Source organism: Schistocerca serialis, chromosome 5 (assembly GCF_023864345.2).
Source record: "Schistocerca serialis cubense isolate TAMUIC-IGC-003099 chromosome 5, iqSchSeri2.2, whole genome shotgun sequence".
NCBI lineage: Eukaryota > Metazoa > Arthropoda > Insecta > Orthoptera > Acrididae > Schistocerca > Schistocerca serialis.
In genome coordinates this window covers 303,845,361-303,864,899 of record NC_064642.1, presented here as the reverse complement: position 1 = coordinate 303,864,899, position 19,539 = coordinate 303,845,361, and the positions used below count along the sequence as shown (strand labels likewise).

At 39.8% G+C, this 19,539-nt stretch overlaps 1 protein-coding gene across 2 annotated transcripts in view; it reads right to left on the bottom strand.

Moving 5' to 3' along the window:
- The window catches only part of LOC126481075 (N-acetylgalactosamine kinase), a 92,725-nt gene that overhangs the window by 35,146 nt on the left and 38,040 nt on the right, over positions 1-19,539 (bottom strand). For both annotated transcript variants that reach the window (XM_050104561.1, XM_050104562.1), the window contains exons 6-8: positions 12,161-12,318; positions 2,719-2,859; positions 2,419-2,533 (exon numbers count right to left, since the gene is read on the bottom strand). In XM_050104561.1, the coding sequence (XP_049960518.1) occupies positions 2,419-2,533; positions 2,719-2,859; positions 12,161-12,318 (414 nt within the window). The remainder of the gene's footprint in view (positions 1-2,418; positions 2,534-2,718; positions 2,860-12,160; positions 12,319-19,539) is intronic.

Sequence of the window (19,539 nt, the reverse complement as noted above, 5' to 3'; positions counted from 1 at the left end):
GGGGGGGGGGGGGGGGGGGGAGGGGCTGATAACACCAATCTTCTGCTATCAGATGGCATACAATCATACAACCTTTCCTCTTTGGCGCAGCACAACACTTCTTCCTTCTTCTTCTTTTTAGAAACTTCTTCCTCAGAAATATAGTTTATTTCTAGGCCAAGGACACATTGATTGGGCTTTTTTTTGGTAACTCTGGAGTGACCTGGCTTTAGTAATAGTTCTGGGAGAAACTGTCAGTGTTGCTGAATTAAATTTGGAAGCAGAGGTGAAGATTATGTTGGTGGTTACTGAGCCTTACATAGGTCCCCCCCCCCCCCCCCCCCCATCTGCTTCCGGTATTAATTTTGTAATTTTGATACCCTGAATCTTCTGCTTCTCTACTCCACACTGAATGATTATTCAAGCATGTAATGCAACAGACAGATGGTTTAGCTTACCCCTCACATATGGGTTTCCCACATTTTTTACAGAAATTATTGTAAATAACTTTGGTGTGTTTTTGACATTACATGGGATACCCTTCAAAAATCTTGTGCTTAGTGGCTGTAATACCCAATTTGCTGTTGCCATTTGAATCAGTGGGTTATCATTATGTATTTCAATGTACCCAGCATTTTCAAAATGTAATACGGGGAGGACTACTCAAAGATGCCTTCTATCCCCTTTATGATAATAATTCAGTTCTGGAAAGCGGAGTGTATTCTATAAGTACCTACTACTGCTGATTAGTTTGGAACATGAAAAACGACGACTTAAAGAGCAGGTTTGAATATCAACAATATTACAAAAAAGATAAGATAGCTACTCCCCATAAAGATGGCACACTCAGTTGCAGACAGGCACAACAAAAGGACTGTTCACATTGAGCTTTTGTCACATCCTTCTTCAAAAGGAAAACACACATTCACACAAGCAAGTACACTCCACACACTTATGGCTGCTACCTCCAGCTTCTGGCTGCAGCAGCCAGAGATAGCAATCACGTGCATGAGGTGTGCTTGCTTGTGTGTGTGTGTGTGTGTGTGTGTGTGTGTGTGTGTGTGTGTGTGTGTGTGTGTGCGCGCGCGCTTGTGTGTGTGTGTGATAGAGAGAGAGAGAGAGAGAGAGAGAGAGAGAGAGAGAGAGAGAGAGAATAGGTGTTTAATTTCTAAAGAAGGCTTTGGCTGAAAGCTCAATGTGTGACAGTCTTTCCATTGTGCCTGTTTGCAACAGAATGTGTCATCTCTGTTGTGAGTAACAGTCTATCCGTTGCTAATAAGTATAACATATTTGAGGCCTTTGGGTGCAGACATTTCCTAATGTATCATTTGAGCTGTTGGCTGTGATACTATTTGACTATGTGAGACACATTTACATTCCACAACAAGCTAGGGAAGGTGATGTTAGTCAAACTGAGCACCACAGCTATACTCAAGCCACTGGTGTGTAGCAGCTGCTCCAGAGGTTGCCCAGCAATGACTATTTCGCCTCAAGAAGCATCCCTCCATTCAGTACAGAGCACATCCATTTGAAATTTTCTTTTTGAAGAAGTTTGTGTATCATAATCCTGATCCAGATGGCTAAGCCAAGGTTTCCATTTCTTGTTGTGTCACACAAAATTCCACCATAACAACAATATCTGAATTCCATTCTGGATTTTCCATTGTTTAACATTCTAGCACAGTATTACACAGTATCCCACCATGGTGTTACACGGTATTCACTGGAACATATCTTACGTTCATGTTTGCATGGAACTTGTGGCATCCACCAGCCACCAGCTAGTGCTCACCAATCTCCACCATCCAATGAGTTTCCAGGCGTGCTTGCCATTTAGTATGAACGGTTTATCAATTGCAACTGGGCAATATGCCCCAGGAAGTAGATGGAATAGGCTCCAGCACATCAGTATTTTGGGAGAGCCTCTGTCCAGTTTGGAAGAAACAGGTGAAAGAGTTGTCATGGGTTGAAAGATTCAAATGCACCACAGGTTTGTTCAAGTAGCACATTTTCAAAGAAAGGAAGGTATCCAGGTTACAGTACCAATCCAGCCTACAATTTTAGGTTGTATAATCTAAACAGCATGAACTTTGCAGGTAACTGTACTTCCTCCTCATACTCTCTGAGTATGTTCCTCCTCCCCTGTATGTGAAACAATGTCAGTAAGGAACATACAATACTGCAACAGAAATAACTGTTCAAGTGCTCAAAGAATTTGAAGGAGTGTATGCTGAAAAAAAAAAAAAAGAAATTTAGCTTGGCTCATTAGTGTATCTAAAACTAACTCACAATTTTCTGTTACATACATAGCGTCTGTATCATATATAACATTCAATTTTGTGAATGTCTTTAGAAGAATGTTAGCAAATGCATCAAATTCAATAAAATGCTGAAGTCCTTAGAAACTTGATTTTTAACTAAACATTAGTCTTAACAAACCCTGAAACACATGGAGGGCCCTCTGTCGAAGTTTGAATTTGCTGATGTGTGTGGTGTTGTTAGTCAGAGAGTACTCGTGTAGCTCTTCTTCACTCACCTCAAGCTCATTGCAAATCTGTAAATTTATTTACGTAGTCAGCATTATTTTTGCTGTATCAGAAACAGAGTGCATACTTATGTATATAGACCAAATGTTAATGGTAAACAAAATCATAAAGATCAAAAATTCTGTTGAACTACCTGTACTACACAATCCTAAAATAGCTATAAAAAACATAAGTAGTGCCTACTGAGACATACCTCTTCTTTCGTGTATGGCTCTTCATGTAATGCACTGCACACAACTTCAGATATTTCTTCAAGACTTAATCCAACTTTCTTCTGAAGATCAGACAGCTGAGATATCTCTCTCCATTTCAAATTACGTTTTTTTGCTATAATCTGAAAAAGAGTACCCATCTAGTTGGCAATGTTGTCATTTATATTAAATACAATGTACTGATACTATTATGAAACTGCAACTGAGGTGGGAAAGTAAGAACTAGTTAACATAGCAAGACTATGTTGTAAAACAAGTTTCAGAACTTTGCTGCCAGTCATTGTAAATGCATGGAGTGCAGCGGCAAAAGTCGTTGGCAAAAACTATTCAGTTTTGGAGCATTCAAATTTCCATGACATGAAACTATCTGGTATGTGCGTTTCTGCTCTAGGTGATGTTTCAATAAATGCAACAAAGTGGTGAATTGAGAAAATGGTTGGCCTTTCAGCAGTTACACTATGCACAGGTCCTTGTAGTGTGTTAAGGATAATTATTATTAAAAGAACAGCGCGCAATGCAGTGCGGCACTTGAGACAGTTTTTGTGGTATTAACATCAAATGATTGACGATGTTTGAATTACTGACCAAAATACATACTGTAAGAAACAATAAGACATCTAAGATTAATATAGAGTCCTTTCTGGGTTTAGAAAAGGAATCAATGCTCTCACTCAATATGAAGCCACCCTGAAAAGCTTGACTGAATAGCCAGCTTCGCTAAAAGCACAGCTGAGGAAATGCAGAAGTTATCCAAAGTATGTTATGTGAAGTTAAAGGTGAAAATACACAATTCAGTCTATGTGAAACAAAAAAGATTTGACAACTGAAAGTCAAAGAAAAGAAACTTACCAAATAGGTGACATTGTGAAGATGTGGAACTGAAATCTCTCAATAGAGGGAAGGTCACTGCACCTGACACGGTACCGATACAAATCTACACAGCATATGTGAAAGAATTCACTTTTCTTCTAGAAGCCATGTACTGGAGGTCTTTGAAGAAGCGAAGTGTTCCTTATGATTGAAAAAAAAAGCACAAGTATTAGCAGTTCCCAAAAAGGATCATCAAACAGATGCACAAAACTATCTGACGTTGGTCAGTCGTAAAGCTTTGGAATATGTTTTATGCTCATGTAGTACGACACTGCTGGAGGCCAAAAAATTGCTCAGTAGGAAGCAACATGCTTCACTGGGTGAAACGCAGCTTGCTCTGTTCATCCAAAAGCTTCAGGAATATGTAGAATAGATAAAGGTGTCCATGTAGATTTTGTGTTCCTTGACTTCTGGAAGGCATTTGATACAGATCCATACTACTGCCTAATGATCAAACTATGAGCATATGGAATATCTGACCAACTGTTTAATAGTATTGAAGAGTTTTTAGCAAACAGAACACAGCATGTCAGTCTGAATGGAGAGAAGTTTTCAAACATAAAAGTAACTTCAGGTGTGCTCCAGGGGAGTGTTAAAGGATCATTACTTTCCCAATACATATAAATGACCCAATAGATATTGTCAGAAGTTACATGAGGCTTTTTGCAGATGATGCTGTAGTATAGATAGAGAAATTTCAATGCTAGAAAATTGTAGCAAAATGCAGGAAGACCTGTAGAGGATCAACGCTTGGTGTAGAAGTGACAATTGACCCTTAACATTAGGAAATGTAACATATTGTGAATACACAGACGGAAAGACATATTACTGTATGATTACACAATTGCAGAACAATCACTGGAATCAGTTACTTCCTTAAAATATCTAGGAGTATGCATACAAAGTGATTTGAAATGGAATGACCACATAAAATCAATCACAAATAAGGTAGATGCCACACAGATTCATTGGAGACATCCTCAAGAAGTTTAATCCATCAACAAAGGGAGTAGCTTACAAAACGACTCATTCGACCAATACTTGAATATTGCTTCTCAGTATGGGATCTGCACCAGATCAGACTGATAAAGGAAATAGGGAAGATTCACAGAAGAACAGCACATTTCATTACAGGTTCATTTAGTATCCACAAAAGCATCAGATAGATGATCAATCACCTGAGCTGGCAAACACTGCAAGGGAAGTGTTCTGTATCAAGATGTGGATTATTGTTAAAGTTCTGAGAGTGTATGTTACTAGATGAATCTTCAGATACATTGCTTCATCCTACGTACATCTCATGAGAAGGCCATGAAGATAAAATTAGAGTGATTCAATCCCACATGGAGGCTTACCAGCAATTATTCTCCCTGCAAACTATGCATAACCAGAACAGGAAAGCAGGGAAGTGATATGGTACAGATAAAATTGGAGAGATTCGAGCCCACAAGGAGGCTTACCAGCAATTATTCTTCCTGCAAACTATGCACGACCAGAACAGGAAAGGAAAGCAGGGAAGTGATATGGTACACAAAGTACTTCCCTCGACACACCGCAAGGTGCCTTGTGGATTATAGGTGCAGATGTAAATGTCATTATATAAGTTAGCAACTGTGGATTTTGGAACATGAAATGGATACTATAGAGGTGAATAAGAATCTACACAAGTCAAAGAAGTGCTCCGAGATCTGTAGTTTCAATTCCTAAGTAAAACATCATGCATTACAATATCTTCTTTTCTTATTGAACATTGTTATAAAGGTCTCTAAATTGCTCTGACATCATTCTTACGTAGTTGACTTTATCAAATCACAAATTCAAACATGTATGTCCTTCTCCTTTTGTATTGGTTTCAAGCAAATAGCATGAACTCCATCACAACTAATTTACCATAACAACTTTCATTTTAGAGATGACTGTGATGCTCCAGCACTCACAAAACGTCAAAACTGCAGGGTACACTGATGTCACTGTGTAGACAGGTATTTACAAAATTAATGTGCAACACCTGTGTCACAAAACAATTTTTACCAATCCAGATTCTCTGCTTAAACCATGCTTAACAGAGCCAGATCAGCTGCTAGAAGATAGATGGATTACATTTTTTGCTGAATTGCTTATCACAGAAAGTGACCAAGACAGCAATCTATTGCAAGATGGTAGGCAATCTCAGAAAACAATCGAGATGTACTTTGATGCATAAGATTGAAGATGCTAGTACGTTAGAAGTCTGGAAGAGACTTGATCCAACAGTAGATGAAAAATGGCTGCTGCTGCTGCTATCGTTGATGATAATTATGTTGATTATATTTTAGCAATATTAGCTGTTTCTCATCACACTGACACTAATATCTTTGTATAACTCATCCTTGCAGTGGTCTGAGAATTAAACAAGGGCTATACTCGTGAGTCCTCCATGTAGAGGAATATTTGACTGCAGATTTCAACATCTCTGTTTCTGCGAAACAGAGCTACTATATATGTAGAAGAATGTGAGAAAGGATTTGAAACAGTAATTTTTTGAACGTGCACGCAATTCATCAGATCTTGCAACTGCTGACTTTCATCTGCCCCCACGTCTAAAAACGTTATAGCTGGAGAACATTTTTAGATCAATGAAAAATTTGCAGCAGCCTTACGAGGATATTTTGTACCCCTTCAAGCCACAATATAAGGCTCTATCAATTCCCTTCAACATACCTTTCCAGTCCTTTGCCATCTCTGACAGAATTACAGTGTCATCAGCAAACCTCAATATGTTTATTTCTGCTCCTTGAACTTTAATTCCCTTCCAACTTTTTTCCTTGGTCATCTTTACTGCTTGATTAGTACACAGATTGAATAACATTGTGGACAGACTACAACCGTGTCTCACTCTTCTCAACTACTGCATCCCTTTCATATCTTCCAACTCTCATAACTGCAAACTGGTCTCTACATATGTTGTATATGATCTTTCACACACTGTATTTTATCCCTGTAATGTTCAGAATTTCAAAGAGCATACTCCACTCAATGCTTTCAAAAGCTTTCTCTTAAGTCTAAAAATGCTATAAACATAGATCTGCCTTTCTTTAACTTATCTTCTAACATAAATCATAGGGACAGTATTGTCTCATGTGTTCCTACATTTCTGCGGAGCCCAAACTGATCCTCTCCAAGGTGGGTTCTATCAGTTATTCCGTTCTTCTGAAAATAATTCATGTCAGTATTTTGCAACCATGATTTATGAAACTGATAGTTAGATAATATTCACATTTGTCATTTCTTGCTTTCTTTGAAACTGGGACTATTACTTTGTTTTTAAAATCTAAGGGTCTTTCAACTGTCTCATCTATCTTGCATAGCAAGTTAAGTATGTTTCTGTTATCCCAATCTATAGTCACAAAAATTGTCATCACATGCTAATTTTTGTGATGATAGACAGTAATAAATGAACTAATTCTACACACTCTGGATCACTGATTCTATTCACAACTATGCTGCAGCTTTTGAAGCAAGTGAAACAATTTTGTCATGGCTGACTCCCCCACAAATCACATAATTCTGAGGGAATGTTGTCTACTCCATGAAATTTGATTTTATTTAGGTGTTTCACACGCTTGTCAAATTCTTCTCACAGTATCAAATTGCCCACTTCACTTTCATCTATTTCTTCTTCATCAGCCTTCCCTTCTTTGCTTACAAGGGGAGGTCCACAGGGGTAGGATTGACTTCTTGAAACCATCTATATGGTGGTGTATATAATGTCAAAAGCTTTAACTGAGAATGGTGAATTTGGCTATGAGCTAAGTAAATTTGGCCATTTACCCCAGTCATGGAGGGGTAAGCAGTGCAGCCACAGAGGGGTAAGCAGTGCAGTCACTGCTGGGTTAGATTTGAGATGGGGATGTCCAGTCCTGACAGCTCATGTGCATACACAACTTGCACTAATTGCCTGCTATTGTATAAATTTTGATATGAAAGTAACGTGGAAGTCGCAAATGTGCATTACAGAGATGGTTATCTAGAAACACAATACTTATTGTAACAAGGGACATAAAATTAATTAAGGCTCTTGTAATACAGTACAGTACAGGACAGGAAAACAGGCATTTAAATCACTTCTCAAACTTTTGTGATCGTGCCTAATATTCAAGAGCACATTTAAATATAAATACAATTACTGTTATTAATCAATTTATCATCCACTCACACACACAACACTTTGTCACACAGTTAAACTGTCACAAGTTCGGGGTTGCTAGAGGTGGCAGCAATCTGATATAGAGAACAATTGAACAAAGTGTTCCAAATGGTGTCGACTTTTAACAATTGCCACTTGCAGGCTGGTGGCCAGTGTATTTCATCTTCACTATCTTTATGGTATTTCACATTTGTGGCCTGAGGTGTTACCCCACAATGTCAGTATTGGCTTTTGAGCAAAGAAGTTTGACGGCCACTGCTCCAGAGTGTCACACAGAAGTCTTTCATCAATTATTCACAAATGAGGGTCCACTTTGAAGAATGGCTTCAGGTTGTGATACCTGGGACCCTACCCTATCATGCTGTATAGATAGTTTCAAAAAGTTGATCCCATCCTGGGAATATCTCCTTGTTAGTACTAACTTGTCCTCTGAGGTCTTTCTTTATGTAAAGTTACTTCTCTTTTCTCTGAGGTTTCTTTAAATTCCCCACAGTCACGCAGGCTTCTACAGCTCTGCATTTTTCCTCAAGTCATTGTTGCCGTGCTATTTTGCATTTTCTGTCCATTTCTATGAGCAGTTATTTCTGTGGTGTGTCAAATTACATGCTTATATACCTATATTCCCCCTCCCCCCCCCATAAACCATGGACCTTGCCGTTGGTGTGGAGGCTCGCGTGCCTCAGCGATACAGATAGCCGTACCGTAGGTGCAACCACAACGGAGGGGTATCTGTTGAGAGGCCAGACAAATGTGTGGTTCCTGAAGAGGGGCAGCAGCCTTTTCAGTAGTTGCAAGGGCAACAGTCTGGATAATTGACTGATCTGGCCTTGTAACAATAACCAAAACGGCCTTGCTGTGCTGGTACTGCGGACGGCTGAAAGCAAGGGGAAACTACAGCCGTAATTTTTCCCAAGGGCATGCAGCTTTACTGTATGATTACATGATGATGGCGTCCTCTTGGGTAAAATATTCCGGAGGTAAAATAGTCCCCCATTCGGATCGCCGGGCGGGGACTACTCAAGAGGATGTCGTTATCAGGAGAAAGAAAACTGGCGTTCTACGGATTGGAGCGTGGAATGTCAGATCCCTTAATCGGGCAGGTAGGTTAGAAAATTTAAAAAGGGAAATGGATAGGTTGAAGTTAGATATAGTGGGAATTAGTGAAGTTCGGTGGCAGGAGGAACAAGACTTCTGGTCAGGTGACTACAGGGTTATAAACACAAAATCAAATAGGGGTAATGCAGGAGTAGGTTTAATAATGAATAAGAAAATAGGAATGCGGGTAAGCTACTACAAACAGCATAGTGAACGCATTATTGTGGCCAAGATAGATACGAAGCCCACACCTACTACAGTAGTACAAGTTTATATGCCAACTAGCTCTGCAGATGACGAAGAAATTGAAGAAATGTATGATGAAATAAAAGAAATTATTCAGATTGTGAAGGGAGACGAAAATTTAATAGTCATGGGTGACTGGAATTCGAGTGTAGGAAAAGGGAGAGAAGGAAACATAGTAGGTGAATATGGATTGGGGCTAAGAAATGAAAGAGGAAGCCGCCTGGTAGAATTTTGCACAGAGCACAACATAATCATAACTAACACTTGGTTTAAGAATTATGAAAGAAGGTTGTATACATGGAAGAACCCTGGAGATACTAAAAGGTATCAGATAGATTACATAATGGTAAGACAGAGATTTAGGAACCAGGTTTTAAATTGTAAGACATTTCCAGGGGCAGATGTGGACTCTGACCACAATCTATTGGTTATGACCTGTAGATTAAAACTGAAGAAACTGCAAAAAGGTGGGAATTTAAGGAGATGGGACCTGGATAAACTAAAAGAACCAGAGGTTGTACAGAGATTCAGGGAGAGCATAAGGGAGCAATTGACAGGAATGGGGGAAATAAATACAGAAGAAGAAGAATGGGTAGCTTTGAGGGATGAAGTAGTGAAGGCAGCAGAGGATCAAGTAGGTAAAAAGACGAGGGCTAGTAGAAATCCTTGGGTAACAGAAGAAATATTGAATTTAATTGATGAAAGGAGAAAATATAAAAATGCAGTAAGTGAAGCAGGCAAAAAGGAATACAAACGTCTCAAAAATGAGATCGACAGGAAGTGCAAAATGGCTAAGCAGGGATGGCTAGGGGACAAATGTAAGGATGTAGAGGCTTGTCTCACTATGGGTAAGATAGATACCGCCTACAGGAAAATTAAAGAGACCTTTGGAGATAGGAGAACGACTTGTATGAATATCAAGAGCTCAGATGGAAACCCAGTTCTAAGCAAAGCAGGGAAAGCAGAAAGGTGGAAGGAGTTTATAGAGGGTCTATACAAGGGCGATGTACTTGAGGACAATATTATGGAAATGGAAGAGGATGTAGACGAAGATGAAATGGGAGATATGATACTGCGTGAAGAGTTTGACAGAGCACTGAAAGACCTGAGTCGAAACAAGGCCCCCGGAGTAGACAATATTCCATTGGAACTACTGACGGCTGTGGGAGAGCCAGTCCTGACAAAACTCTACCATCTGGTGAGCAAGATGTATGAAACAGGCGAAATACCCTTAGACTTCAAGAAGAATATAATAATTCCAATCCCAAAGAAAGCAGGTGTTGACAGATGTGAAAATTACCGAACTATCAGTTTAATAAGTCACAGCTGCAAAATACTAACGCGAATTCTTTACAGGCGAATGGAAAAACTGGTAGAAGCGGACCTCGGGGAAGATCAGTTTGGATTCCGTAGAAATGTTGGAACACGTGAGGCAATACTAACCTTACGACTTATCTTAGAAGAAAGATTAAGAAAAGGCAAACCTACGTTTCTAGCATTTGTAGACTTAGAGAAAGCTTTTGACAACGCTAACTGGAATACTCTCTTTCAAATTCTGAAGGTGGCAGGGGTAAAATACAGGGAGCGAAAGGCTATTTACAATTTGTACAGAAACCAGATGGCAGTTATAAGAGTCAAGGGACATGAAAGGGAAGCAGTGGTTGGGAAGGGAGTAAGACAGGGTTGTAGCCTCTCCCCAATGTTGTTCAATCTGTATATTGAGCAAGCAGTAAAGGAAACAAAAGAAAAATTCGGAGTAGGTATTAAAATCCAGGGAGAAGAAATAAAAACTTTGAGGTTCACCGATGACGTTGTAATTCTGTCAGAGACAGCAAAGGACTTGGAAGAGCAGTTGAATGGAATGGACAGTGTCTTGAAAGGAGGATATAAGATGAACATCAACAAAAGCAAAACAAGGATAATGGAATGTAGTCTAATTAAGTCGGGCGATGTTGAGGGAATTAGATTAGGAAATGAGGCACTTAAAGTAGTAAAGGAGTTTTGCTATTTGGGGAGCAAAATAACTGATGATGGTCGAAGTAGAGAGAATATAAAATGTAGGCTGGCAATGGCAAGGAAAGAGTTTCTGAAGAAGAGAAATTTGTTAACATGGAGTATAGATTTAAGTGTCAGGAAGTCATTTCTGAAAGTATTCGTATGGAGTGTAGCCATGTATGGAAGTGAAACATGGACGATAAATAGTTTGGACAAGAAGAGAATAGAAGTTTTCGAAATGTGGTGCTACAGAAAAATGCTGAAGATTAGATGGGTAGATCACATAACTAATGAGGAAGTATTGAATAGGATTGGGGAGAAGAGAAGTTTGTGGCACAACTTGACCAGAAGAAGGGATCGGTTGGTAGGACATGTTCTGAGGCATCACGGGATCACCAATTTAGTATTGGAGGGCAGCGTGGAGGGTAAAAATTGTAGAGGGAGACCAAGGGAGAATGCACTAAGCAGATTCAGAAGGATGTAGGTTGCAGTAGGTACTGGGAGATGAAAAAGCTTGCACAGGATAGAGTAGAATGGAGAGCTGCATCAAACCAGTCTCAGGACTGAAGACCACAACAACAACAACAACAACAACAACAACAACAACATACCTATATTGCTTGGAGAGCTACATGTTTTCTTTTACAAAAACATGTCAAATGATAAAATAATAATAAATATATTAAATTTAAGAACTTTATTAAATGCTGAGTGTAGAAGAAAAAGCAATATCATAATTCTGTTAACACATGTGTTGAAGATTTCTTGGAAGTCATAAATTGTCTGATGAAATCACACATCAAAGGAAAATCAGAGTCAAGATTCAAAAATATGAACATTTGGATTTTGTTTAATTTCTGTGGCAGAATAAATTTTTTTGAACTTTACCATTGTAAATACTGTTAATTTGAGAACTAATGCATGGATTTTTCCAGCTACAATAAACCCACATTATTTTGTTAATTTCAATCACAACCATAAGATGCTATAATCAACCTTACGCTCTTGTGAATAATATTAATGAGAAATACCTGGCCAGCTAAACGGCATTCTGCTACACGACAATTGTAGTCATGGGTTGCAGCTTTATTCACAACACTAAGAGAATGAGCTATGACAAAAACTGCGCCACTTGGAAGCTTAATGTTTTCAGCTCTTAAAGGATTGAATTCAATGTGCTTGGCAGATCCTAAAACAAGATAAAAATAATTAAATCAATACAAAACTTTTTATTACAAAGTGTTCTGTAAAAAATAATAATCAATCACCATACAGGAAGCTGCGTGGCAATGAGAATACCAAAACAAAAGAAGTAGAGAATAGCAGCTTCTTCTCATTAAAAAAACAGACAGTCTGCAATTATTAATCACAATTTTCAATTCTCATATGCTTATGTGTTGCAGTACAAATGGTATCAAAATCAGGAGTCAGGGAAATTATACATTACGCATATTATTAATTAATCTAAAACTTAGCATACACTTGCCAATTTGTAACTCACTAGGACAGTAACAAAGAATAACAAATATGAACATGGATATTCACTTCATTTGATCTGCCATTTACTTCTGACTCACTCTCTTGGTATACTATATGGATTGCATTGTATTGGGGGACAAAAATTCCACCATGCACCTATCAAATATGTTAACGTTGCTCTAGAGAGTAGAAAATAGTAATCTCACTGAATTTCATTTACTACATTCTTTTGAAATAATTTTGCTAATGAAGTGCAGTACGAACACAGGAATGTTTCATCACCTAACTTTAGTTTAATGAACAGTCATCCATACTTTAATGTGCCTATCTGCCATTTAGCACTTTGTCTTCACATGAAGTTGTAGTGATTCCTATCAACTACTGTTTATTAGCTGGTTATTCTTTATTTGAACAGATTAAAAAGTAAATTGTACAGAATTTAGTATTTCTCATGAAGCACCACAAGAAACAAACAGTATATTTTTCTCCTGCTCTTTCTACTTAACACCCAAGAGCAAGATAGTAGGTAAAGTTGCCTGTGTGGGAAATACTGACTTCATGTGGAGTCCAACCACTAGAAGAGTATGTCTGCATTTCTTGTTTATAACAGTTTGTTTTATTGAAAACTGAAGACATTCAAATTTGAAGAGTAATCTGCTGGTATTACAGGAAGCCTATGAAAGAAGACTAATTTCCCTTTAGAACCCCCAATTAAGATAGTAGTGATGCAGACACAATACCATAACCCCCAAGGAGTATGAAGGCATGGTGGTTCACTTTCTGTCCTTGAAGGCTTGCTAACTTGCTAACCAACCCCCCCCCCCCCCCCCCCCCTCCCAAGCATTATGCCATTATGTGGGAAGATTCTTTATGATTAGATGCCAATGCAGCATTTTATCAATCGACTTGGTGTGCCTCCGCCCATGGGCAGCTAACAGGAGGACACTGTAAATAGGCAGAATATGACCCACCCAGTAACAGAGAGTTTGGCAGGATCTGAGGTTTGATGACACTGGGCTGTTCATGGAATCCTGCAAATGCAACAGGCCATTATAAAGTTGAAATTGGTTCCCCTGACCACAGCTGAGCCTGCTGCAAGGATGCTGCACAGGCATCAGCTGGTTAACATCGCCATGTGCATAATCAAAAAATGGCTCTGGGCACTATGAGACATAACTGCTGAGGTCATCAGTCCCCTAGAACTTAGAACTACTTTAACCTAACTAACCTAAGAACATCACACACAACCATGCCCGAGGCAGGATTCGAATCTGCGACCGTAGCGGTCGCGCGGTTCCAGACTGTAGCACTTAGAACTGCTCGGCCACTCTGGCTGGCATGCATCATCAGCATGCTTTCTCTTAGCAGTGTGGAGGTCTTCAAGCATGGTCAAATCTGCTACACCAATGTGAGACCAGAGTTTCTCCTAGCGTATACAACTTTCAAATAACTTCCAGGAATTTAGCCAGGTAACACTTTCAGCGACCGCCGATATTTTGGCGGGAGAACACCCCGCCGTTTTCAAGGCAAACTGCAACGGACAGGCGGTGTACATGCAAATTTAAAACCTCGGTTCTCGGGCTGAAGCAGGAAAGGTAACACACACACTGGACACTAGTGCCACCAAAGATGACCAAAGTCAGAGCTATCGATAGCGAGACTACGAATTCTCAGGTGAGGTAGCATTGACTCTGTCCCTCTGTTTTTTGACAAGGGAGAGAGCCGGATTCCAAACAGAGTTTAAACAGAAACCTCCATCCCTGTTAACGAGGTTGCTCACTAATTTAATCTCAACTGCCTCCCTAATAACACTGTCCCAATAGCTGGACGTGCATGCCAATATCTCGGATCTCATATAACATGGGGTGACCAGTCTCCAAGCAATGTTCAGCAATAGCAGATCTACTTGGCTGCTGTAATCGTGTGTGCCGTTTATGCTCAGTACATCGGTCCTCCACGGTCCTGATAGTTTGACCAATATATGCCATGCCGCAGCTACAAGGAACACGTTATACACCCGCCTTATGCAGTCCAAGTTCATCCTTAACGGAACTCAAAAGTGCTGTAATTTTAGATGGAGGTCGGAAAACACATTTCACATAGTATTTCCATAAAATACAACCGATCTTGTTGGACATGTTTCCTACGTAAGGCAAAAAGGCAGTAGATTTAGGTGTTGACTCAGAATTATCATCAATCACCCGATGTACAGTTGGTCGATAGCGCAACGCACATTCAATCTGTCTATCACTAAAACCATTTTGACAAAATGTAACTTCAAGATGGGACAGCTCAGCTGGCAAAGTCTCAGTGTCAGAAACGACATGTGCCCTGTGTACCAAGATACGAAGTACCCCTTCACACTGAGCCGGATGGTGACAACTATTAGCCTGTAAGTACAAGTCGGTGTGAGTACATTTCCTGTAGACTGCATGTCCCAATGATCCATCATCCTTCCTCCTAACCAACACGTCAAGAAAGGGAAGGCAACCATCCTCTTCCACCTCCATTGTAAAACAAATGTTCAGGTGGATCGAGTTCAGATGTTCTAGAAAGACATTCAAATTCTCTCCCTACCATGAGGCCAAACAACGAAGGTATCGTCAACTTATCTAAAGAAACAGGCAGGATTCAAAGGCGCCGACTCTAATGCATGCTCCTTGAAGTCTTCCATAAACAAATTTGCGATCACAGGAGACAACGGACTACCCATTGCAACTCCATCTGTCTGCTCGTAATACTGGTCATTAAATAAAAAGTAAGTGGATATCAACAAATGCGAAAGAGATTAGTTAATACAGCACCACCTTGGTGGCACTAGTGTTCAGTGTGTGTGTGTGTTATCTTTCCTGCTTCAGTCCGAGAACCGAGGTCTTAAATTTGCATGTACGCTGCCTGTCCGTTGCAGTTTGCCTTGAAAATGGCGGGGTGTTCTCCCGCCAAAATATCGGCGGTCACTGAAAGTGTTACCTGGCTGAATTCCCGGGAGTTATTTGAATGCTACACCGAGTACAAAGCTTCTGTGCCAACTGGACAAGGACATGCATCTGTGTCTGCTCCAGTTTGATGTAACAACATAGAGTTTTACTATAACCTATCTCTTTAGCTGCAGTCCCCCACCTCTGATAAGACTTCTGACTCCCTTGCTCACCGATCAAACCCACAATGCCTAGGTGACTGGCCAAAGGGATGCTCCTTCACCTGTTTCATGGAAGCTGCCTGTTACAAAATCATGGCTTCAATGACATTCTACTTCAGTGGATTTTACCAGTAGTCTTCATCCCTTACACCATATGAATGCCACAAAATTTTGCTGTAGTTATTGTGGCAAAATCAAAATGCAAAATTTTACAGCAAAATCAAAATGAACTCCTTTTCTCAGCAGCGTGACCAAAAAACTGTTCAAAAAAGTTCTTCCAGTTATGATGGGTGGAATCAAGATGTTCAGGTTAATGCAAAATTATATCAAAGACTAAAAACATTGTTCAGGAAGAATTTTGATGCAGCAGTTCCTGAATTCGATTTTGTTTCTGATGAATACTGTAAAACAACTCTCTCCGAAAACCTTGAGTTCATGCCAGTGGTCACTTGAGAAGCAGACAGACCAAACAAATATCACATCTTCTTCTTCTTCTTCTTCTTCTTTTCCTGCATTTCAAGTATTAGGCCTACACTTTCTATGGTGCACATCTGTTTCTTGCCATTCCCAGACTTCTCATTCTAATTTCTGACTTCGTAAAGTATTCTGCCACTGTTCAATCTGCCAAAATGTTCATTCCATTTTCTTCTGTTGTCTTCAGTTTTGTTTCTTACATTAAATATGTTTAATTCCTTCCTAATGTCATTGTTTCTTTATCTCTCTACTTCGGTGTACGAACTTCCACAGCTCTAAGAAATATCATTTCAGCTTCCTGGATCTCTCTTCCTTATGATTTGTGAATGGTATTACTGTACTCCTTATCACTATTTTTGCTTTTAAGGCATCCTGTATACATTGCATTAAATCAGGTTTTGAATGACCAGTTACTGTAAATGGCTTTATTGAAGTAACTTCCAGTTATGTCCATTTGATTGTGCCACTGGAAGTCATAGGCCAAGTGATTTTTGAAGGTCTTCCAAAACATTAAAGTAGTGGATAACCCACAAAGACTACACAAACAACTAACAGACACTATCAGTAATGAGCCGACTGGGTCATGTACTGTTCAATAATGGCATCCTCATGTTGAACATCAAGTAGCCTTTAATCTTCACAGATGTGTCCATCAGTCCTGTATGTGTGGTTGCCCACAATTCTCAACTGCTGGAATTACATATGGCCACACAAGCCATCAAACCTCTTGGAAAAACAAGACTTATACAGCTGTGTTCAAAATTGGCCCAAATTAACAGTATATAAATGTTTCAAGGCATCACTGCACATGCGTGGGCATTTATTTACTGGATCTATGAGATTACATTTTTTGGACACCTTCCTTCTCTTACCACAGATGTAATAACAAGGAGTGAGCCAAGAGACATTTTGCCTTCATCCATGCAGCCAATAATAAGCACCACTGGCTCCCCAATGTATTTTTCTGTTAAATATATAGCTTAATTATTAAAACCATTCATTCAGGGAAGTGTACCCACCACACAGGTAACTCCATGAAGTTTATTGAGACACTTAGTGGCCTCAGGCTTAATATCTACATCTACATCCATACTCTGCAAGCCACCTGACGGTGTGTGGCGGAGGGTACCTTGAGTACCTCTATCGGTTCTCCCTTCTATTCCAGTCTCGTATTGTTCGTGGAAAGAAGGATTGTCCGTATGCCTCCGTGTGGGCTCTAACCTCTCTGATTTTATCCTCATGGTCTCTTCGCTAGATATACGTAGGAGGGAGCAATATGCTGCTTGACTCCTCAGTGAAGTTATGTTCTCAAAACTTCAACAAAAGCCCGTACCAAGCTACTGAGCGTCTCTCCTGCAGAGTCTTCCACTGGAGTTTATCTATCATCTCTGTAACGCTTTCACGATTACTAAATGATCCTGTAACGAAGTGCGCTGCTCTCCGTTGGATCTTCTCTATCTCTTCTATCAACCCTATCTGGTACTGATCCCACACTGCTGAGCAGTATTCAAGCAGTGGGCAAACAAGCGCACTGTAACCTACTTCCTTTGTTTTCGGATTGCATTTCCTTAGGATTCTTCCAATGAATCTCAGTCTGGCATCTGCTTTACCGACGATCAACTTTATATGATCATTCCATTTTAAATCACTCCTAATGCATACTCCCAGATAATTTATGGAATTAACTACTTCCAGTTGGTGACCTGCTATATTGTAGCTAAATGATATGGGATCTTTCTTTCTATGTATTCACAGCACATTACACTTGTCTACATTGGGATTCAATTGCCATTCCCTGCACCATGTGTCAATTCGCTGCAGATCCTCCTCCATTTCAGTACAATTTTCCATTGTTACAACCTCTCGATATACTACAGCATCATCCACAAAAAGCCTCAGTGAACTTCCGATGTCATCCACAAGGTCATTTATGTATATTGTGAACAGTAATGGTCCTACGACACTCCCCTGCGGCACACCTGAAAGCACTCTTACTTTCTCCATTGAGAATGACATGCTGCGTTCTGTTATCCAGGAACTCTTCAATCCAATCACACAATTGGTCTGATAGTCCATATGCTCTTACTTTGTTCATTAAACGACTGTGGGGAACTGTATTGAACGCCTTGCGGAAGTCAAGAAACACGGCATCTACCTGGGAAACCATGTCTATGGCTCTCTGAGTCTCGTGGACGAATAGCGCAAGCTGGGTTTCACACGATCGTCTTTTTCAAAACCCATGCTGATTCCTACAGAGTAGATTTCTAGTTTCCAGAAAAGTCATTATTTTTGAACATAATGTGTGTTCCAAAATTCTACAACTGATCGACATTAGAGATATAGGTCTATAGTTCTGCACATCTGTTTGATGTCCCTTCTTGAAAACGGGGATGACCTGTGCCCTTTTCCAATCCTTTGGAATGCTACGCTCCTCTAGAGACCTATGGTACACCGCTGCAAGAAGGGGGGGGCAAGTTCCTTGGCGTACTCTGTGTAAAATCGAACTGGTATCTCATCAGGTCCAGCAGCCTTTCCTCTTTTGAGCAATTTTAATTGCTTCTCTATCCCTTTGTCATCTATTTCGATATCTACCATTTTGTCATCTGTGTGACAATCTAGAGAAGGAACTACAGTGCAGTCTTCCTCTGTGAAACAACTTTGGAAAAAGACATTTAGTATTTCGGCCTTTAGTCTGTCAACCTCTGTTTCAGTACCATTTTGGTCACAGAGTGTCTGGACATTTTGTTTTGATCCACCTACGGCTTTGACATAAGACCAAAATTTCTTAGGATTTTCTGCCATGTCAGTACATAGAACTTTACTGTCGAATTCATTGAACGCCTCTCGCATAGCCCTCCTCACACTACATTTCGCTTCACGTAATTTTTGTTTGTCTGCAAGGCGTTGGCTATGTTTGCTGTGGAGTTCCCTTTGCTTCCGCAGCAGTTTTCTAACTCGGTTGTTGTACCACGGTGGCTCTTTTCCATCTCTTACGATCTTGCTTGGCACATACTCATAGAACAAATATTGTACGATGGTTTTGAACTTTGTCCACTGATCCTCAAGACTATCTGTACTTAAAACAAACTTTTGTGTTGAGCCGTCAGGTACTCTGAAATCTGATTTTTGTCACTTTTGCTAAACAGAAAAATCTTCCTGCCTTTTTTAATACTTCTATTTATGGCTGAAATCATCGATGCAGTAACCGCTTTATGATCGCTGATTCCCTGTTTTGCGTTAACTGTTTCAAATAGTTAGGGTCTGTTTGTCACCAGAAACTCTAATATGTTGTTATCGCCACGAGTTGGTTCTCTGTTT